This window comes from Symphalangus syndactylus, chromosome 5 (assembly GCF_028878055.3).
Source record: "Symphalangus syndactylus isolate Jambi chromosome 5, NHGRI_mSymSyn1-v2.1_pri, whole genome shotgun sequence".
Taxonomy (NCBI): Eukaryota; Metazoa; Chordata; class Mammalia; order Primates; family Hylobatidae; genus Symphalangus; species Symphalangus syndactylus.
In genome coordinates, this window is record NC_072427.2 from 80,877,772 (window position 1) to 80,892,868 (window position 15,097).

Below are 15,097 nucleotides of genomic sequence, written 5' to 3' on the forward strand. Positions count from 1 at the left end.
AAATGTAAAGATGCAATATTAAATGATAACTGCATAAAACTATAGAACATACTACACTATTGTAATAATTTTGTAGCCATCTCCTGTTGCTATTGTGGTGAGCCCAAGTAAACTCAGTGTGACATTAATCATTTACTTCTTAGTAGTTCACGTTTCCAGTAAGTTGCAGAGCTCAGTAGAAAGTGATCTCTTGTGGTTCTCGTGTATTTTTCATCATGTTTAGGGCAGTACCATACACCCGAATAACATGGGATCCATATGAAGTGCCACTAGTGATACTGAAAATGCTCCCAAAAAGCAGAGAAGTCAGGATGCTACAAAAAATAGTTCAGTGCTTGATAATGTACCATAGACTGAGGTCTGCAGCTGTGGTTGCCTGCCTTTCCAGACAGATGATTTATCTTGTAAACAGATGATAACAAACTTATCGCGTCAATAAATACACTACAGTACTGTAAATGTATTTTCTCTTATGCTTTTAACGTTTTCTTTTTTCTAGCTTTATTGCAAGAATACAGTATATAATGTAGCATACAAAATAGGAGTTAATTGTGTTATGTTATTGGTAAGGCTTTGGTTAACAGTAGAGTAGGCTATTAGTAGTCAAGTTTTTGGGGGAATCAAAAGTATGTGTGATTTTTGACTGTAGGGTGCGTCTGTACTCCAACTCCCATGTTTAAGGATCAACTATATGATTGAATCTAAGTCTTTACCATGGCCTGCAAGGTGCGTCATGATGTGACTCTTGGCTCCTTAGCCATTTACTCACTGTGCTCCTAGTCCAGTTTCTCAAACATTCAAACATGTTCCTCGGGGCTTTCAAGTATACTGCCCCACAAGTATTTGCACAGCCACTCCTCTCACTTCATCCAGTCTTCTGTTCAAATGGCATTTCAAAGGCCTTTTCTTATTCTTCTTGAAGTGATAGTTCCTATCACTGTATTCCCCAACCTTGTTTTGTTTGATTACTATGTCTTCTAACCTTGAATATAGGCTCCCTTAGAACAGCGACTTAGTCTGTGTCTTTAATGTCTTAGAATAGGGCCTACTATATAGTAAGCACTTAATAAATATTTGATGAATCATAAACTAATCAAGTAGGCCACAATTTTTTGTCACTTTAATTGTAAATAAGATTGCTAGATTTTCTTTTTTCAGGGCTGGTATCTTGCATAGTGTCAGATATCTGGTAATATTACTTAAAAGGTGTTACGTAATAGTAATACTTTTTCTAAAACTAATTCTCAAATTTTATGGCTCTTGACAGTTTATAAAATATTTTCATATACATGCTCTTAATTCTAAAATCTCTACTTTTAAGCTTAGTGTAGGATGTCTGTTATTTCAGTTTTACAGCTTTAGAAATTCATTTTTAGTCCCTTCAAGTGATTTGTTTAAATCTGCAATTATTATTTAGCCCAATGTCTCATGGATTTAACTTATAACATGGAATGAACCAGTAGTATAAGAGTTATATTTATTCTAAAAACTGAGAGTGAATTTCAAAATGGTAATTCAGTATTTATAAAGTTATGATGGTTAAATTATTTTATGCTCACTCCAAGTTGCTATGGAATTTGATTACATAAGGGTATATGTGTATAAGAAAGTGGATGTTTTTCCTGAAATATAATATTTTTCCATTTGAAACTCTTCCTAAAGGACTCTAAAACTTTAGCAGCAAAGGAAAAAGGTTAAAAAGATAACAGGTGGACTGGGATTACAGGCATGAGTTGGAGATTTGGGTAGAAGCAGGGAGGCGAAGCTGTGGCAGCATCCAGGTAGGAGATGATAGTGGTTCTGACGAGGGTCCTGGCAGTGGTGAGAGATGGTTGATTCTTGTTGAAATACTAAGTAATTTAAAAAAAACACTACTGCCTTTCCCAATTATATGAAGTATGGGATGCTAGATTAAAGAAATCTCAAGTCAGGCCAGGTGCAGTGGCGTATGCCTGTAGTGCTAGCACTTTGGGAGGCAGAGATGGGAGAATTGTTTGAGTCCAGGAATTTGAGACCACCCTGGGCAACATAGCAAGACCTCCTCTCTACAGAAATAATAATAAAAAATATATAATTCTCCAGACATGGTGATTTGTGTCTGTAGAACCAGTTTATCAGGTTGTCGAGGTGAGCAGATCTCTTGAGGGTGTGATTTTGAGGCCAGCTTGGGCAACATAGCAAGGCTTCTCTCTACAAAAAAAAAAAAAAAAAAAAAGCTGGCTGGGTGTTGTGGTGCTCACCAGTAGTCCTAGCTATGGGGAGGTTGAGGCAGGAGGATCCCCTGAGCCTAGGAGGTCAAGGCAGCAGTTAGCTATGAGAGCACCACTGCATTCCAGCCAGAGTGACAGAGTGAGACCCTGTCTCAAAATACAAATACAAGTAAAGAAATCTCAAGTCATAACAGTCCCTTTTTGACTCTGCAGCCTTTGCAACCCCGTAGCTGTGCGATTGGGTTTGTGTTGCTGGAGATGAGGAGACCCGTGCCCAGGCGTTGTTGCCTGTCTAATCAGCTTATTTTTAAATATATTAATGAAATTTATTTCATCACACTTGATGAGCTCATGTGTGATTTTTTGAATTCTCCTTTGAATAGCTTGTAACTATTTGAACATCTTATTGGTTCCATAATTAATTAATTCTTTTTCTAATTAGCTTTTTAAAAACCAGAATTGATGTTAGACTAATCAGTTTTTATTAATGAGGAGATGAAATTGAGTTAGTTGCGCACTTTAAGATGAGTGTCATATTGGCCAGATCACATCAATGGCTGAGCAAATGCAAAATTAGAGCTTCTTCAGCACAGAACTCTCTTGTGGTTCTTGAAGGTGCCTTTTTTTTTTTTGTCTTTAATAAACTGCTGGTATCATTTCAGACCACTTGCTATTTAGGCACTTAGGAATTTTTCACTGGAATTCATGTAAAGAAAGACCATGGGTGTTTGTACTGGATTTGGTATTCATCATTCGACTGCATGACTCACCCCTAGAGCCGTAATTTTACTAATGAATTTTTCAGATACTACTCAGCTAGCAACTGAGCCTGACCAGCAACCCACCCTCAAACACTTGATGGTCTTTTATTCTTCTCTGTTCTTCCTGAAACTCAGTTGCTCTCAGAAGGTGATAAAAACTTGCATTTCTTTTTTTTTTTTCTTCCTGGAGACAGGGTCTTGCTCTGTCACCCAGGCTGCAGTGCAGTGGTGTGATCATGGCTCACTGCAGCCTGAAACCCCTGTGCTCAAACAGTCCTCCCACTTCAGCCTCCCAAGTAGCTGGGACTACAGACGTTTGCCAGTACGCCCAGCTAACTTCTTTATGTTTTACTGTGGAGACGGGATCTTGCTATGTTGCCCAGGATGGTGTCAAACTCCTTGCCTCAAGTGATCTTTCTGCCTCAGCTTCCCAAAGTGCTGGGATGATATATATGCAAGCGTGAGCCACCTGTGTTCAACTCCCTATTTTCTTTTTTTATAACAATTTTATTGAAATATGATTAACATATCATACAATTCATTTATCAAATTATGCGATTCAGACCGGGTGCAGTGGCTAATTCCTATAATTCTAAGACTTTGGGTGGCTGAGGCAGGTGGATCGCTTGAGTTCACAAGTTTGAGACCAGCCTGGGCAACATGGCAAAACAGCATGTCTAGAAAAAATACAAAAATAGCTGGGTGTGGTGGCTCATGCCTGTAGTCCCAGCTACGTGGGGACGTGAGGCTGGAAGATCTCTTGAGCCCAGAAGGCATAGGTTGCAGTGAGACCAGATGGCGCCACTGCACCACAGCATGTGTGACATAAGGAGACCCTGTCTCTAAATAAATAAATAAAAGAAAGTATGCAATCCAGTGGTTTTTAGAATATTCACAGAGCTGTGCATCCATCACCACAGTCACTTTTAGAAGTGATTACCCACTTATGAGTTACCCACTTACGAGTGAGAAACCCTCACCTCTTAGTTGCTACCTCCTACTTCCCGCATATTCCTGTGTCTTTATAGGCAGCCACTGATTTATTTTCTGTCATTGTAGTTTTGCCTAATCTGGACCTTTTATAGAAATAGAAATTGTACAATATATGATCTTTTGTAGTTTGCTTTTTTTTCTCTTTGCACAGTGTTTTCAAATTTCTTTCACGTTATAGTTTGTATCAGGATTTCTTTCCTTTTATAGCTGAGCAATAGTTTATGTTTATCCATTCATCAGTCAGTGGACATTTCTGTTGTTTCTGTGTATTGGCTGTCATGAGTCACGCTGCTATGAACACTCACATGCAAGTTTTAGTGTGAAAATATATTTTTATTTCTCTTGGATTTACCTCCAGGAGTGAAATTGTTACATTATGTGATTACTATACATTTAGCCTTTGAGAAACTGCCACGTTGTTTTTCAAAGTGGTTACACCAGTCAGACCCTGTGTCCAAAAAAAATTAAATAAGTCTACTGTCAAGAGAATTTGCTTTCCAGGTGACTACTGCTGTAAGGATACAATTTGAACTTTAGTTTTAGCACTTTTGTGCTAAAACTTAAGAAAGATGTTAATGACTATTCATCTAATCGTCATATCATTTATTATATGTGATTCACTTAGCTAAATATCACTTAGAAATTCAGAGTTCTCTCTGTTTACCAAAGATTTCAAAAAATTTTCCCGTGAAACAGCCCAGTCTTGAAATGAAAAGTTATATATGCATAAGATTGCCTGTCACACACTGGACAAATCAATTAAAGGCAGTAGAAATTGCCATATGTCTCAGAATAGATTGTATGTAACATTCTCAGATCTAGGTGAGATTAGATTTGAGATTAGCTCTCTTTTTTTTTTGAGACAGACTCTCACTCTGTTGCCTAGGCTGGAGTACAGTGGTGTGATCTCAGCTCACTGCAACCTCTGCCTCTTGGGTTCAAATGATTCTCCTGCCTCAGCTTCCCAAGTAGCTGGGACAATAGTGTGCGCCACCACACCCAGCTAATTTTTGTCTTTTAATAGAGACGGGGGTTTCACTATGTTGGCCAGGCTGATCTCAAGCTCCTGAACTCAGGTGATCTGCCTGCATCAGCCTCCCAGAGTACTGCATTACAGGCATGAGCCACCACGCCCAGTCTCAGCTAGTCTTTTGACTGATAGATGGATGTTTAACACCTCAGCAAAGGTCCTTTCATGCACATGAATTAGTTACACTAACTTATCCTAGATTTGTTAGAAGAAAAAGGCGTTATCTTCAGTTTGTTTGTTTGTTTTTGAGATGATGTCTCTGTTGCCCAGGCTGGAGTGCAGTGGCGCTCTTGGTTCACTGCAGCCTTGACCACCCAGGTTCAAGCAATTCTCCTGCCTCAGCTTCCCCAATAGCTGGGATTACAGGTGTGCACTACCACACCTGGCTGATTTTTGTATTTTTAGTATATACAAGATTTCACCATGTTGGGCTCAAACTCCTGACCTCTGCTGATCTGCCTGTGTTGGCCTCCCAGAGTGCTGGGATGACAGGCATGAGCCACTGTGCCTGGCCTTATGTTATTCTTTTTCAGGGAAATGAAACGTTCCTTCAGAATTGCTATATTGCCTTAATTGATTTCCTGAATATTTGAGTGGCCAACAGACTAGGTAAACAAAACATACATGTGTACCTGCCTCACGGAACTTACGGATTACAGAGGGAGACAGGTACTACATGTTCCTGCAAATATGTGATTTCAAAGTGTGATAAATACTTGGTAGAAAATAAATAGAATGCTGCAACATAGAGGAGAATAAAGGAGGAAACATCTTGTAGATCAATTGAGCAAGGAAGACCTCTTTGAAAAAGTGAAACTTTAGCTGCAAGCTGAACATCGATAGGTTTTAGCCAAATAAAGAGATGTGGGAAGAGCTTACGCAAGTCAAAAGCCATGTGTGCCTGCTAGTGCCAGGAGCCACTTCAGTGGACACTGTGTTGCAGGAAAGGGCTTGGAGAGGCGGATAGGATTGTTTTATTCTAAGTGCTGTAGGAACCGCCCGAAGGGTCTTAAGCCTGGATGTGAAATCCGTTTTATATTTCAGAGGTCTCTGGCAATTTTTAAATAAATGAATTGTACTCATACTTTTTCTAAGTCTGTTGCTGTTACCTATGAAGAAAATATACAGTATTTAAAAAATTTAAATAAGATAAATGTACTTTGTAAATAGGCAGTTATACTTCAATGAGCTTTATGGTGTTGCTATGTGAAATGTTAAGATAGCGGTAGGAGAACTGAGCTTGGGGTTCCTCAGCGTTGTTCATTTGCCTCAGCTTTTGAAAGACAGGTAGGCACATGGTGGAGCTGAATTACTTTAGACTCTTGAGTCCCAGTCTGCCCTTGGACTCTCAGCTTCTAGACACAGAGAGAAGATGTAGAATTGAGATGCCGAAGTGTGTAGGTTCTAAAGGGTGTATGTAGAATTTGGAAGAAGATGATGGGAAGGTAGAAATATTTATGTGAATGTAGGCAGTGTTGGAGCAGGAGAAAGGGAATAGCAAACAGAGGTAAGAAGGGTCAGCAACTTTCAGTAACCTGAACCATTCACTTTTTGCCCCATTTTATAACTACTCTGGAGGCTGAGGTGGGAAGATGGCTTGAGCCGAGGAGGTTGCAGCAGCAGAGGGCTGGACATGGTGGCTCACCTGCTTGTCTCTGTGCCCGTAGATATACTGAAATGCTGAAGTCAAATACTGTTAGAATTTGAGACTTCCAGTTCATTCTTTTTGGGGTATTATATTGATATATTTCAAAAATTTGCATTATAGCATAATCAACTATGTCCTTTTGTGGAAACAGGTGTTGATTTACCATGCCATAGGAAAGCAGAGGATACATGTCTTGAAAGTAAAAGACAGTGATGATACAAAATTACATGTGATATTTTGCAAAGATTTTTCTGTCCTTGAGCAGTGTTTGATGGAGAAGTATATGTTAATAAATATTGTAATAAATATTGTTCTGGAATATAATTAAAAAATTCAAGTCTATTTTGACAGGCCAGTAGCAGGATATGCTAACCTATGTCCAAATATGATCTCTACCCAGCCTCAGGAGTTTATTGGGACGCTGTCCACGGTGAAACAGATTATTCATGCCTTGATAAATTCTACCATTACTTTCTTTCCTTCATGCCTTGATTTTCTGCTTATTAGGTTCTTGTTTTTATACATATATTCCATTTTAAGATGATATGGATTCCTAGATTCATGTTCAATAAAAATACACAAATTAGTGGGGCATGGTGGTGCACACCTGTGGTCCCAGCTGCTCGGGAGGCTGAGGTGGGAGGATGGCTTGAGTCGAGGGAGGTTGAGGCTGCAATGAGCCAAGATTGTGCCGCTGCACTCCAGCTGGTGATAAAGGCAGGCCTTGTATCAAACAAACAAAAAGATTTATAAAGCTTTTTCCTCCTTTAAAATTGTAAGATTTAAGAGTTAATGATACTGAAAGGCCTATGAAAGTATGTAGATACAGCAGAGCCTGGGCTGCTGCTGCTGTTTGTTTTTTAAGGCACTACCATGGCTCACTGCAGCCTCAACCTCCTGGGCTCAAGTGATTCCACCTGACCCTCCCAAGTAACTGGGCCTGCAGACATGTGCCACTGCACTTGGCTAATTTATGTGTGTGTGTGGTAGAGACATGGTCTCACTATGTTGCCCAGGCTGGTCTCAAACTCCTGGGCTCAAGTGATCCTCCCAGAGTGTTGAGATTAGAGGGGTGAGCCACTGTGTCCAGCCCCCTGCTGTTGCAACCTTTTGGGCTCAAGCAGTACTCCCACCTCAGCCTCCAGAGTAGCTGGGACCACAGGCACGCGCCACCACGCCCCACTGATTTTTGTATTTTTAGTACAGATGAGGTCTCGCCATGTTGCCCAGGCTGTTATTGAACTCTTGGGCTCAAGTGATCCTCCCACCTCAGCCTCCCGAAGTGCTGGGATTACAGGCATGAGCCACTGTGCCCGGCCCTTCTGCTGCCGCTTCTGATAACCATGTGAAAATCCTTATAGGGAGAAAGTAGTGATGACTTACCACTTTCTCAAATTAAAGGAAAGGAAATGATCAGGTAAATAATTTTTTACATGTATATTTGAGCACATACAAATGCCTGTCTTCACAGACATTTTGAATTAAGTTTATCTATTGTAAGCAAATGTCAGTCTTGGCCATGCATCTCAGTGTACTGCTTTTATCTTTTCAGCTCTTGTTCAGAAGTGATACCTGATACATTCTCAAAAAAGGAAGAAGGGCTGGGAGTGATGGCTCTCGCCTGTAATCCCAGCACTTTGGGAGGATTCTTCTATATATATATAAGAAGGCCAAAATAACTTTAAGACGCAGACAGACTTTCAGAACCATTTCATAACGTACACACATACACACGCACACACACACACAGCAGACAGGAATTAAAAACACAACAGCTGGTGCTCTTTATGGTTTTAAAACTGTTAATGGTGCCTGGAAATATAATTATAGCACAGTAATTGATGTTTATAGTATTTATACTGTATATAAATTGAAAATACTGTGTTTTAGAAAATTTCTCATTAGAAATATTTACTTCAAGTAATTAGAATTTAACATTTATAAATATGGAACACTTACTTGTTCCATTCCAATGTGTGAGAAGTTCCTACGGAAGCATTGGTGTGGTGCTTTTATGTCCCAGTTGGTATCAGTCCTCTCTTTTGATCGCAGGCCTGTAATCAGCATTGATATTTTTCACATTAAGACATTTTGAACTTTTTCTTACAGGGTTTCTCTGCTGGGCTGTTTGCATTTTACCGTGATAAAGATGAAAATCCTCTCACTTTAAGATTTGCAGATGGCCTCCCACTTTTTAATTATAGGTATTTTTTATTTTCGTTCTTGTTCTCTATTAGAAGGGTTCCAAGACTAGAATCTGAGAATCACAGCATATTAGCTGCCATAAATAATAATGTCTTACGGCAAACCCAAGGAAATTGTAGATAATAAAACAAAATAGGATATAAGAGGCCATTTTATGAAAACATAACTTTTGAGATAGGCAATATTTACATAACGATGTAAGTAAGGAGGAGAGAGATATCCACACACAAGAACCATTCTTAAGCTGATAATTTGCAGTGCTTTCTTGCATTGCGCATATTCCTCAAAAGCATCAAACCTTCTGGCGAGGCACAACAGCTCGTGCCTGTAATCCTAGCACTTTGAGAGGCCGAGGTGGGCTAATTGCTTGAGCCCATGAGTTCAAGACCAGCCCAGCAATGTGGCAAAACCCTATCTCTACAAAAAAATAGAAAAATTAGCCGAGCATGGTTGTGTGTGCCTGTAGTCCCAGCTACTCAGGGTGCTGAGGTGGAAGGATCAGTTGAGCTCAGGAGGTTGAGACTGTAGTGAGCTATAATCACGCACCTGCAGTTTAGCCTGGGTGACAGAGCAAGACTGTCAAAAGAGAAACCTTTCAGTAAAAATGAAGATTAAATAGAGTAATAAATTCAGTTGCTACAGATAAAAAGAATTGGATTTGGCTTTAAGCTCTGTATTTGGGGAAACTATTAATCCTGAAGTCTGAATGGTAAAGAGAGATTGGAGTGATTAATAAGGTAAAAACTGTTTATGTTCTGGCTGGCTTTGTTCACTATATATGTTTAAACATTGCCTTGCCATGGAAAAAGATAAAGGAATTAAAAACAGCCTCTTTAAGGCATGGGTAGATGAACAGATACATGATAACAAATATAACAAAATGTTAATTACAGAATGTAGGTGAGCTGGTTACTGATTGTGAGGGTGTTTATTAAACAATTCTTTTAATGTTTTGTATGTTTGAAATTTGTATAAAACAATATTGGAGAAGAAAAACCTCTTTATGTTTTCTGTTCTTTTGCTGAGAATGAGAGATTTATAGGGAAAATGGCAGAAGTAGTCTAGGGAATAAGCCAGAAAAAAATGATTTAGGTTACAGGGAAAAAAAAAATTGATGTCCATCATAGTTTTCTATAATAGATAAATATGTTACTTTTGTAGTAGTGCTTTTATTTATGCAGGATAGATTTCCCAAACTGGGATTGCTGATTTAAAATCTGTTTACACTATAAATTTTAATAGAAACTGCCATACTACATTTTTTTTAAAAAAAGGTATAGCAAAGCACATTCCCACCAGGCATATATGAATGCTCTTGTTATCAGTTTATCAGTATTGGATATTATAGATCTTTTTTATTTTTTAAGCCCAATTTGATGGATGAAAGATGGTATCTCATTGTTGTATTTCCAGGACTATAGTGAGGTTTTAGCCATTTGCATTTTCTCTTTGTACATGCCTGTTTATTTTCCTTGTCCAGTCTTTTAGGTTAATTTTCCTTTTCTAATCACTTTGTAGGAGTTCTTTATAAGTTAGAGATAATACCCCTTTTTCATGTTGATTATAAATATTTCTCCTAGTTGTTTATTGTTTTACTTCATTTATCATACTTTTGCCACGTATAGAAAAATTTTTAAGTTTTTTATCTCTAAATTGATCCATCTTTTTTTTTTTTTTTTTTTTTTTGAGATGGAGTCTCACTATATTGCCCAGGCTGGTTTTGAACTCCTGGGCACAGGCAAGCTTCCTGCCTCAGTCTTTCAAGCAGCTGGGACTACGGTCATGTGCCACTGTACCCAGATGTTTTTTTCTTTGTTGCTTTAAGGCCTCAAAAGATTATAAAAATATTCTCTTACATTTATTCTAATAAATTATTATTTGACTTCTTAACATTTGTAGCTTCAGTCTATTTGAAACTTTTTTTGATTTATGTATTTTGGGATTCTTTTGCAGGGTGCATATATGTTTATAATTGTTATATCTTTATGCTGGATTTACACTTTTTTGGGGGGGGAGGGGGACGGGATCTCACTCTTGCCCAGGCTATAGTGCGGTGGCATAATCATGGCTCACTGCAGTGTTGACCTTCTCAGGCTCAGGTAATCCTCCTACCTCAGCCTCCTGAGTAGCTGGGACTACAAAAGTGTGCCACTATGCTCGTCTAATTTTTTATTTTTATTTTATTATTATTTTTTGAGACGGAGTCTCACTCTGTTGCCTAGGCTGGAGTGTAGTGGTGCAGTCTCGGCTCACTGCAACCTCCACTTCCCAGGTTAAGGTGATTCTCCTGCCTCAGCTTCCCAAGTAGCTGGAATTACAGGCATGTGCCACCACGCCTGTCTAATTTTTGTATTTTTAGTAGAGACGGGGTTTCACCATGTTGGCCAGGCTGGTCTCATACTCCTGACCTCAAGTGATTTGCCCACCTCGGCCTCCCAAAGTGCTGGGATTACAGGTGTGAGCCACTGCACCTGGCCTACGTAGTATATCTTTTTATCCTTTTACTTTCCACCTATTTGTGTTCTTAGACTATGACTCTTATAGATGCATAGTTAGGTCATGTTTTTAAATTCGTTTTTCCAATTAACCCTGTTCTGCCTGCTACAGTGGCTGTCAGGCTGCTGGTTTTCACCATGATTGTGGGCTGTCGGTTTGCAAGGCTGCCTGAAAGCTGGAGAGAGGGCATGGAAAAGCACCACAAAATTCCTGTTTCTGCTGAGATTCATCCATTTTTCATGAATAAATGCTTTCTGCATTGCTGTAAATCTTTGATTAATTTCCAAAGTTTAAAAAGTTGATTTCACCAATTTGGGTAGCTTTCTCGTTGCTTTCATAGGAGAGAATTTTGAGAGGTTTTTACTCTGTCATTTTTGCTTATATCTTTCTGGAATTTTTGTATGTGGTGAAATAGGGATTTAATCTGTATGGATAATCAGTTTCACAGTACAGTTATTAGATAAATTCTACTTTCCCACTAAATTAATACGGCATTTTGTTGGTTGTTTCCTTATATACTTGGATATGTCTGTGAACTTGTTTTCATTTCATCCAATACATTTGTCGAAAGGAAGTAATTCATTGTCATCTTAGCCAAGTGCTAGCTATGTGAACTTGAACAAGTTACTTCATCTCCCTGAACTTTTGTCTCTTTATCTGCAAAATAGTGACGATAATCTCATAGGGTTGTTGAAAAGATGAAATTTGAAAATACTTACCAAGGCTAGGTGCAGTGGCCCACACCTGTAATCTCAGGGCTTTGAAAGACCGAGGCAGAAAGATGGCTTGAGGCCAGCAATTCGAGACCAGCTTTGGCAACATGGCAGACCTTGTCTCAGCAAAAAATAAAAAGTAAAAAAAATTTTTTTGGACTGGATTTCATTCTGTCACCCAGGCTGGAGTGTGGCCATCTGAACATAGCTCACTGCAGCCTTGAACTCCTGGGCTTAAGTGATCTTCTTGCCTCAGCCTCATGAGTAGCTGGGGCTACAGGCACACACTACCATGCTGGCTAATTTTATGTTATATTATTTTATTTTATTTTATGTTATTTTTGAGACAGGGTCTTGCTCTGTCACCCAGTCTGGAGTGTGGTGGCATCAACATGGCTTACTACAGCCTCAACCTCCTGGGCTCAGGTGATCCTCCTGCCTCAGCCTCCTGTGTAGCTGGAACCACAGGGCTGTACTACTATGCCCATCTAGTTTTTAAATTTTTTGTAGAGACCAGGTCTTCTTGTGTTGCCTAGGCTGGTATCAAACTCCTGGGCTCAAGCAGTCTTTCCACCTTGGCCTCTTGAGGTGCTGGGATTACAGGTGTGAGCCACTGCACCCAACCAAAAAATTAAATTTTACAAAATGTGGAAAGGAAAATACTTATCAAGTACTTTGTTTGGACTTGGCACATAGGATGTTCTCAAATATTTTAATTTCATATTGATATTTATAAAGACTTTACAGTAAATATAAATATTTTTACATTTATAGTTGTGAATTTGCAAAAATAATTGTGTTTTAATTCTATAATTGCAGTCTTGGATTATATCAATGTAGTGATAAAGTAGTTCAAACAGTGGCGAGATTATGGGATGTTCGAGATAACAACACTGTGTATTATTGTGTATCTCCTGGTAACGCCTCTTGTTGTAGTATTACTGAACTTCATGTCTCATGAGCCATCTGTTCTTTTCCTTTATTGTGGTCCTTTCTTTACTCATCATTATTATTTAAGAACTTGTACTATTTTAGAGCCTATTGTAGGAAAAGTAATATAAAGGCAGTGCAGTAAAGCTATGGGCCACGAGAAATCTGAGGAAATGGAAACTTGGCAATGACTCTCACGGCTCCCATCCTACCCAGTGCTTTAGGCCAGTGCCTCCTGTGTTGTGATGCCTCTTAGGATCAGTGGTGCTATTTCTATAATGACTTAACATTTTATTTGGTGTCTGTATTAGTCAGGGTTCTCCAGAGAAACAGAACCAACAGGATGTGTGTATATTTCTATATATATGTACACACAGAGAAAGAATATGAGAGAGGAGGGGAGGAAGAGATGTCTTTCTTTCTTTTCCTTTTTCCTTTCTTTTTTTTTTTCTCTTTTTTGAGACAGGGTCTCACTCTGTCATCCAGGCTGGAGTGCATTGGTGTGGTTTCAGCTCGCTGCAACCTCTGCCTCCTGGGCCCAAGTGATACTCCCACTTCAGCCTCCTGAGTGGCTGAGACTATAGGCACGCACCACCACCAGGCCCAGCTAATTTTGTTTATTTTTTGAGGTGATCAGGTCTCACTGTGTGCTCAGGCTGGTCTCGATCTCCTGGGCTCAAGCAGTCCTCCTGCTTCAGCCTCCTAAAGTGCTGGGATTACAGGCATGAGCCACCACGCCTGTCCAAGAGGTAACTTTTAAGGATTTGGCTCACATGACTGTGGAAGCTTGGCGAGTTCAAATCTGATGGGGTAATCCAGCAGGCTGGAGACTCGGGAGAGTTGCAGTTCCAGTCCAAAGGCAGAATGACTTCTTGTTCAGGGGAGATCAGTCTTTGTTCTCTTAAGGCCTTCTACTGATTGGACAAGGCCCACCCACATTATGGAAGGTGATCTTTACTTCAGAGTCCACTGATTTCAATGTTACTCTCATTCAAGAAAACACCTTCACAGAAACATCCAGAATATCTGGGCCAAATATCTGGGCACCATGGCTATTCTCTCTCCCCCTTTTTCTTGCCTGTGTACAGCTGTCTGACTTCTAAAGTTTTGCACTGCTCTTGGGCTATTTCCTATCTCTGGAAATCTCTAACCAAAGGACAGACAGAACCCAATGAGCAAGGTTTTATTCTACTGAGCAACTTTTTTTTTTTTGAGATGGAATTTCCCTCTTGTCACACCGGCTGCAGTGCAGTAGCACAAGCGCGGCTCACTGCAACCTCCGCCTCCTGGGTTCAAGTGGTTCTTCTGCCTCAGCCTCCTGAGTAGCTGGAATTACAGGCACCCGCCACCATGCCCAGCTAATTTTTGTATTTTTAGTAGAGATGGGGGTTTCATCATGTTGGCCATGGTGAGACCCTGTCTCAAAAAAAAAAATAAATAAAAGGACACCTCTTCCTCCCCTCCTCTCTCGTATCTTTCTCCACATTTATATAGATATATATACACACATCCTATTGGTTCTGTTTCTCTGGAGAACCTTGACTAATACAGATACCAAGTGAAATGATCACTCATAGAAATAATACCACTGATCCTAAGAGGTATCACAACAGAGGAGGCACTGGTGACTTCAAGTGATCTGCCTGCCTCGGCCTCCTAAAGTGTTGGGATTACAGGCATGAGCCACCACACCTGGCCAGAGTAGATTTTTTGAACAGATAAAACTGACAAACCTTTAGTTAGAGAGATGCAGGTAACATAAGAAATGAAAGAGGAGACATTACAACTGATATGACAGAAACACAAAGGATCATAAGAGACTATTGTAAACAATTACATATCAACAAATTGGATAACCTACAAGAAATGAACAAATTCCTAGACAAATACAACCTTTGAAGACTGAGTCATGAAGAAATGAAAAATCTGAACAGACCAATAATGAGTAATGAGATTGAATCAGTAATAAAAGTAGGCCATCAAAGAGAAGCCCAGAACCAGTTTCACTCCTGAATTTCACCAAATGTTTAGCAAAGAATGAATACCAATCCCTCTCAAACTTTTCCAAAAAATTGAAGAGGAGGGCTTACTTCCAGACTCTTTTTACCAGG

The 15,097-nt window shown here is 39.5% G+C and overlaps 1 protein-coding gene across 3 annotated transcripts in view; it reads left to right on the forward strand.

Moving 5' to 3' along the window:
* Positions 1–15,097, forward strand: part of LOC129483159 (structural maintenance of chromosomes protein 2-like) — a 37,342-nt gene that overhangs the window by 18,065 nt on the left and 4,180 nt on the right. Inside the window, exons 10-11 of one of the 3 annotated variants that reach the window (XM_063639221.1) lie at positions 8,752–8,846; positions 11,455–11,647. The exons of 1 other annotated variant lie outside the window; for it this stretch is intronic. In XM_063639221.1, the coding sequence (XP_063495291.1) occupies positions 8,752–8,846; positions 11,455–11,515 (156 nt within the window). In that variant the 3' untranslated portion in view covers positions 11,516–11,647. Of the gene's footprint in view, positions 1–8,751; positions 9,981–11,454; positions 11,648–15,097 lie in introns of those variants that run through there. One more of the 3 variants, XM_063639220.1, reaches the window with a different exon arrangement.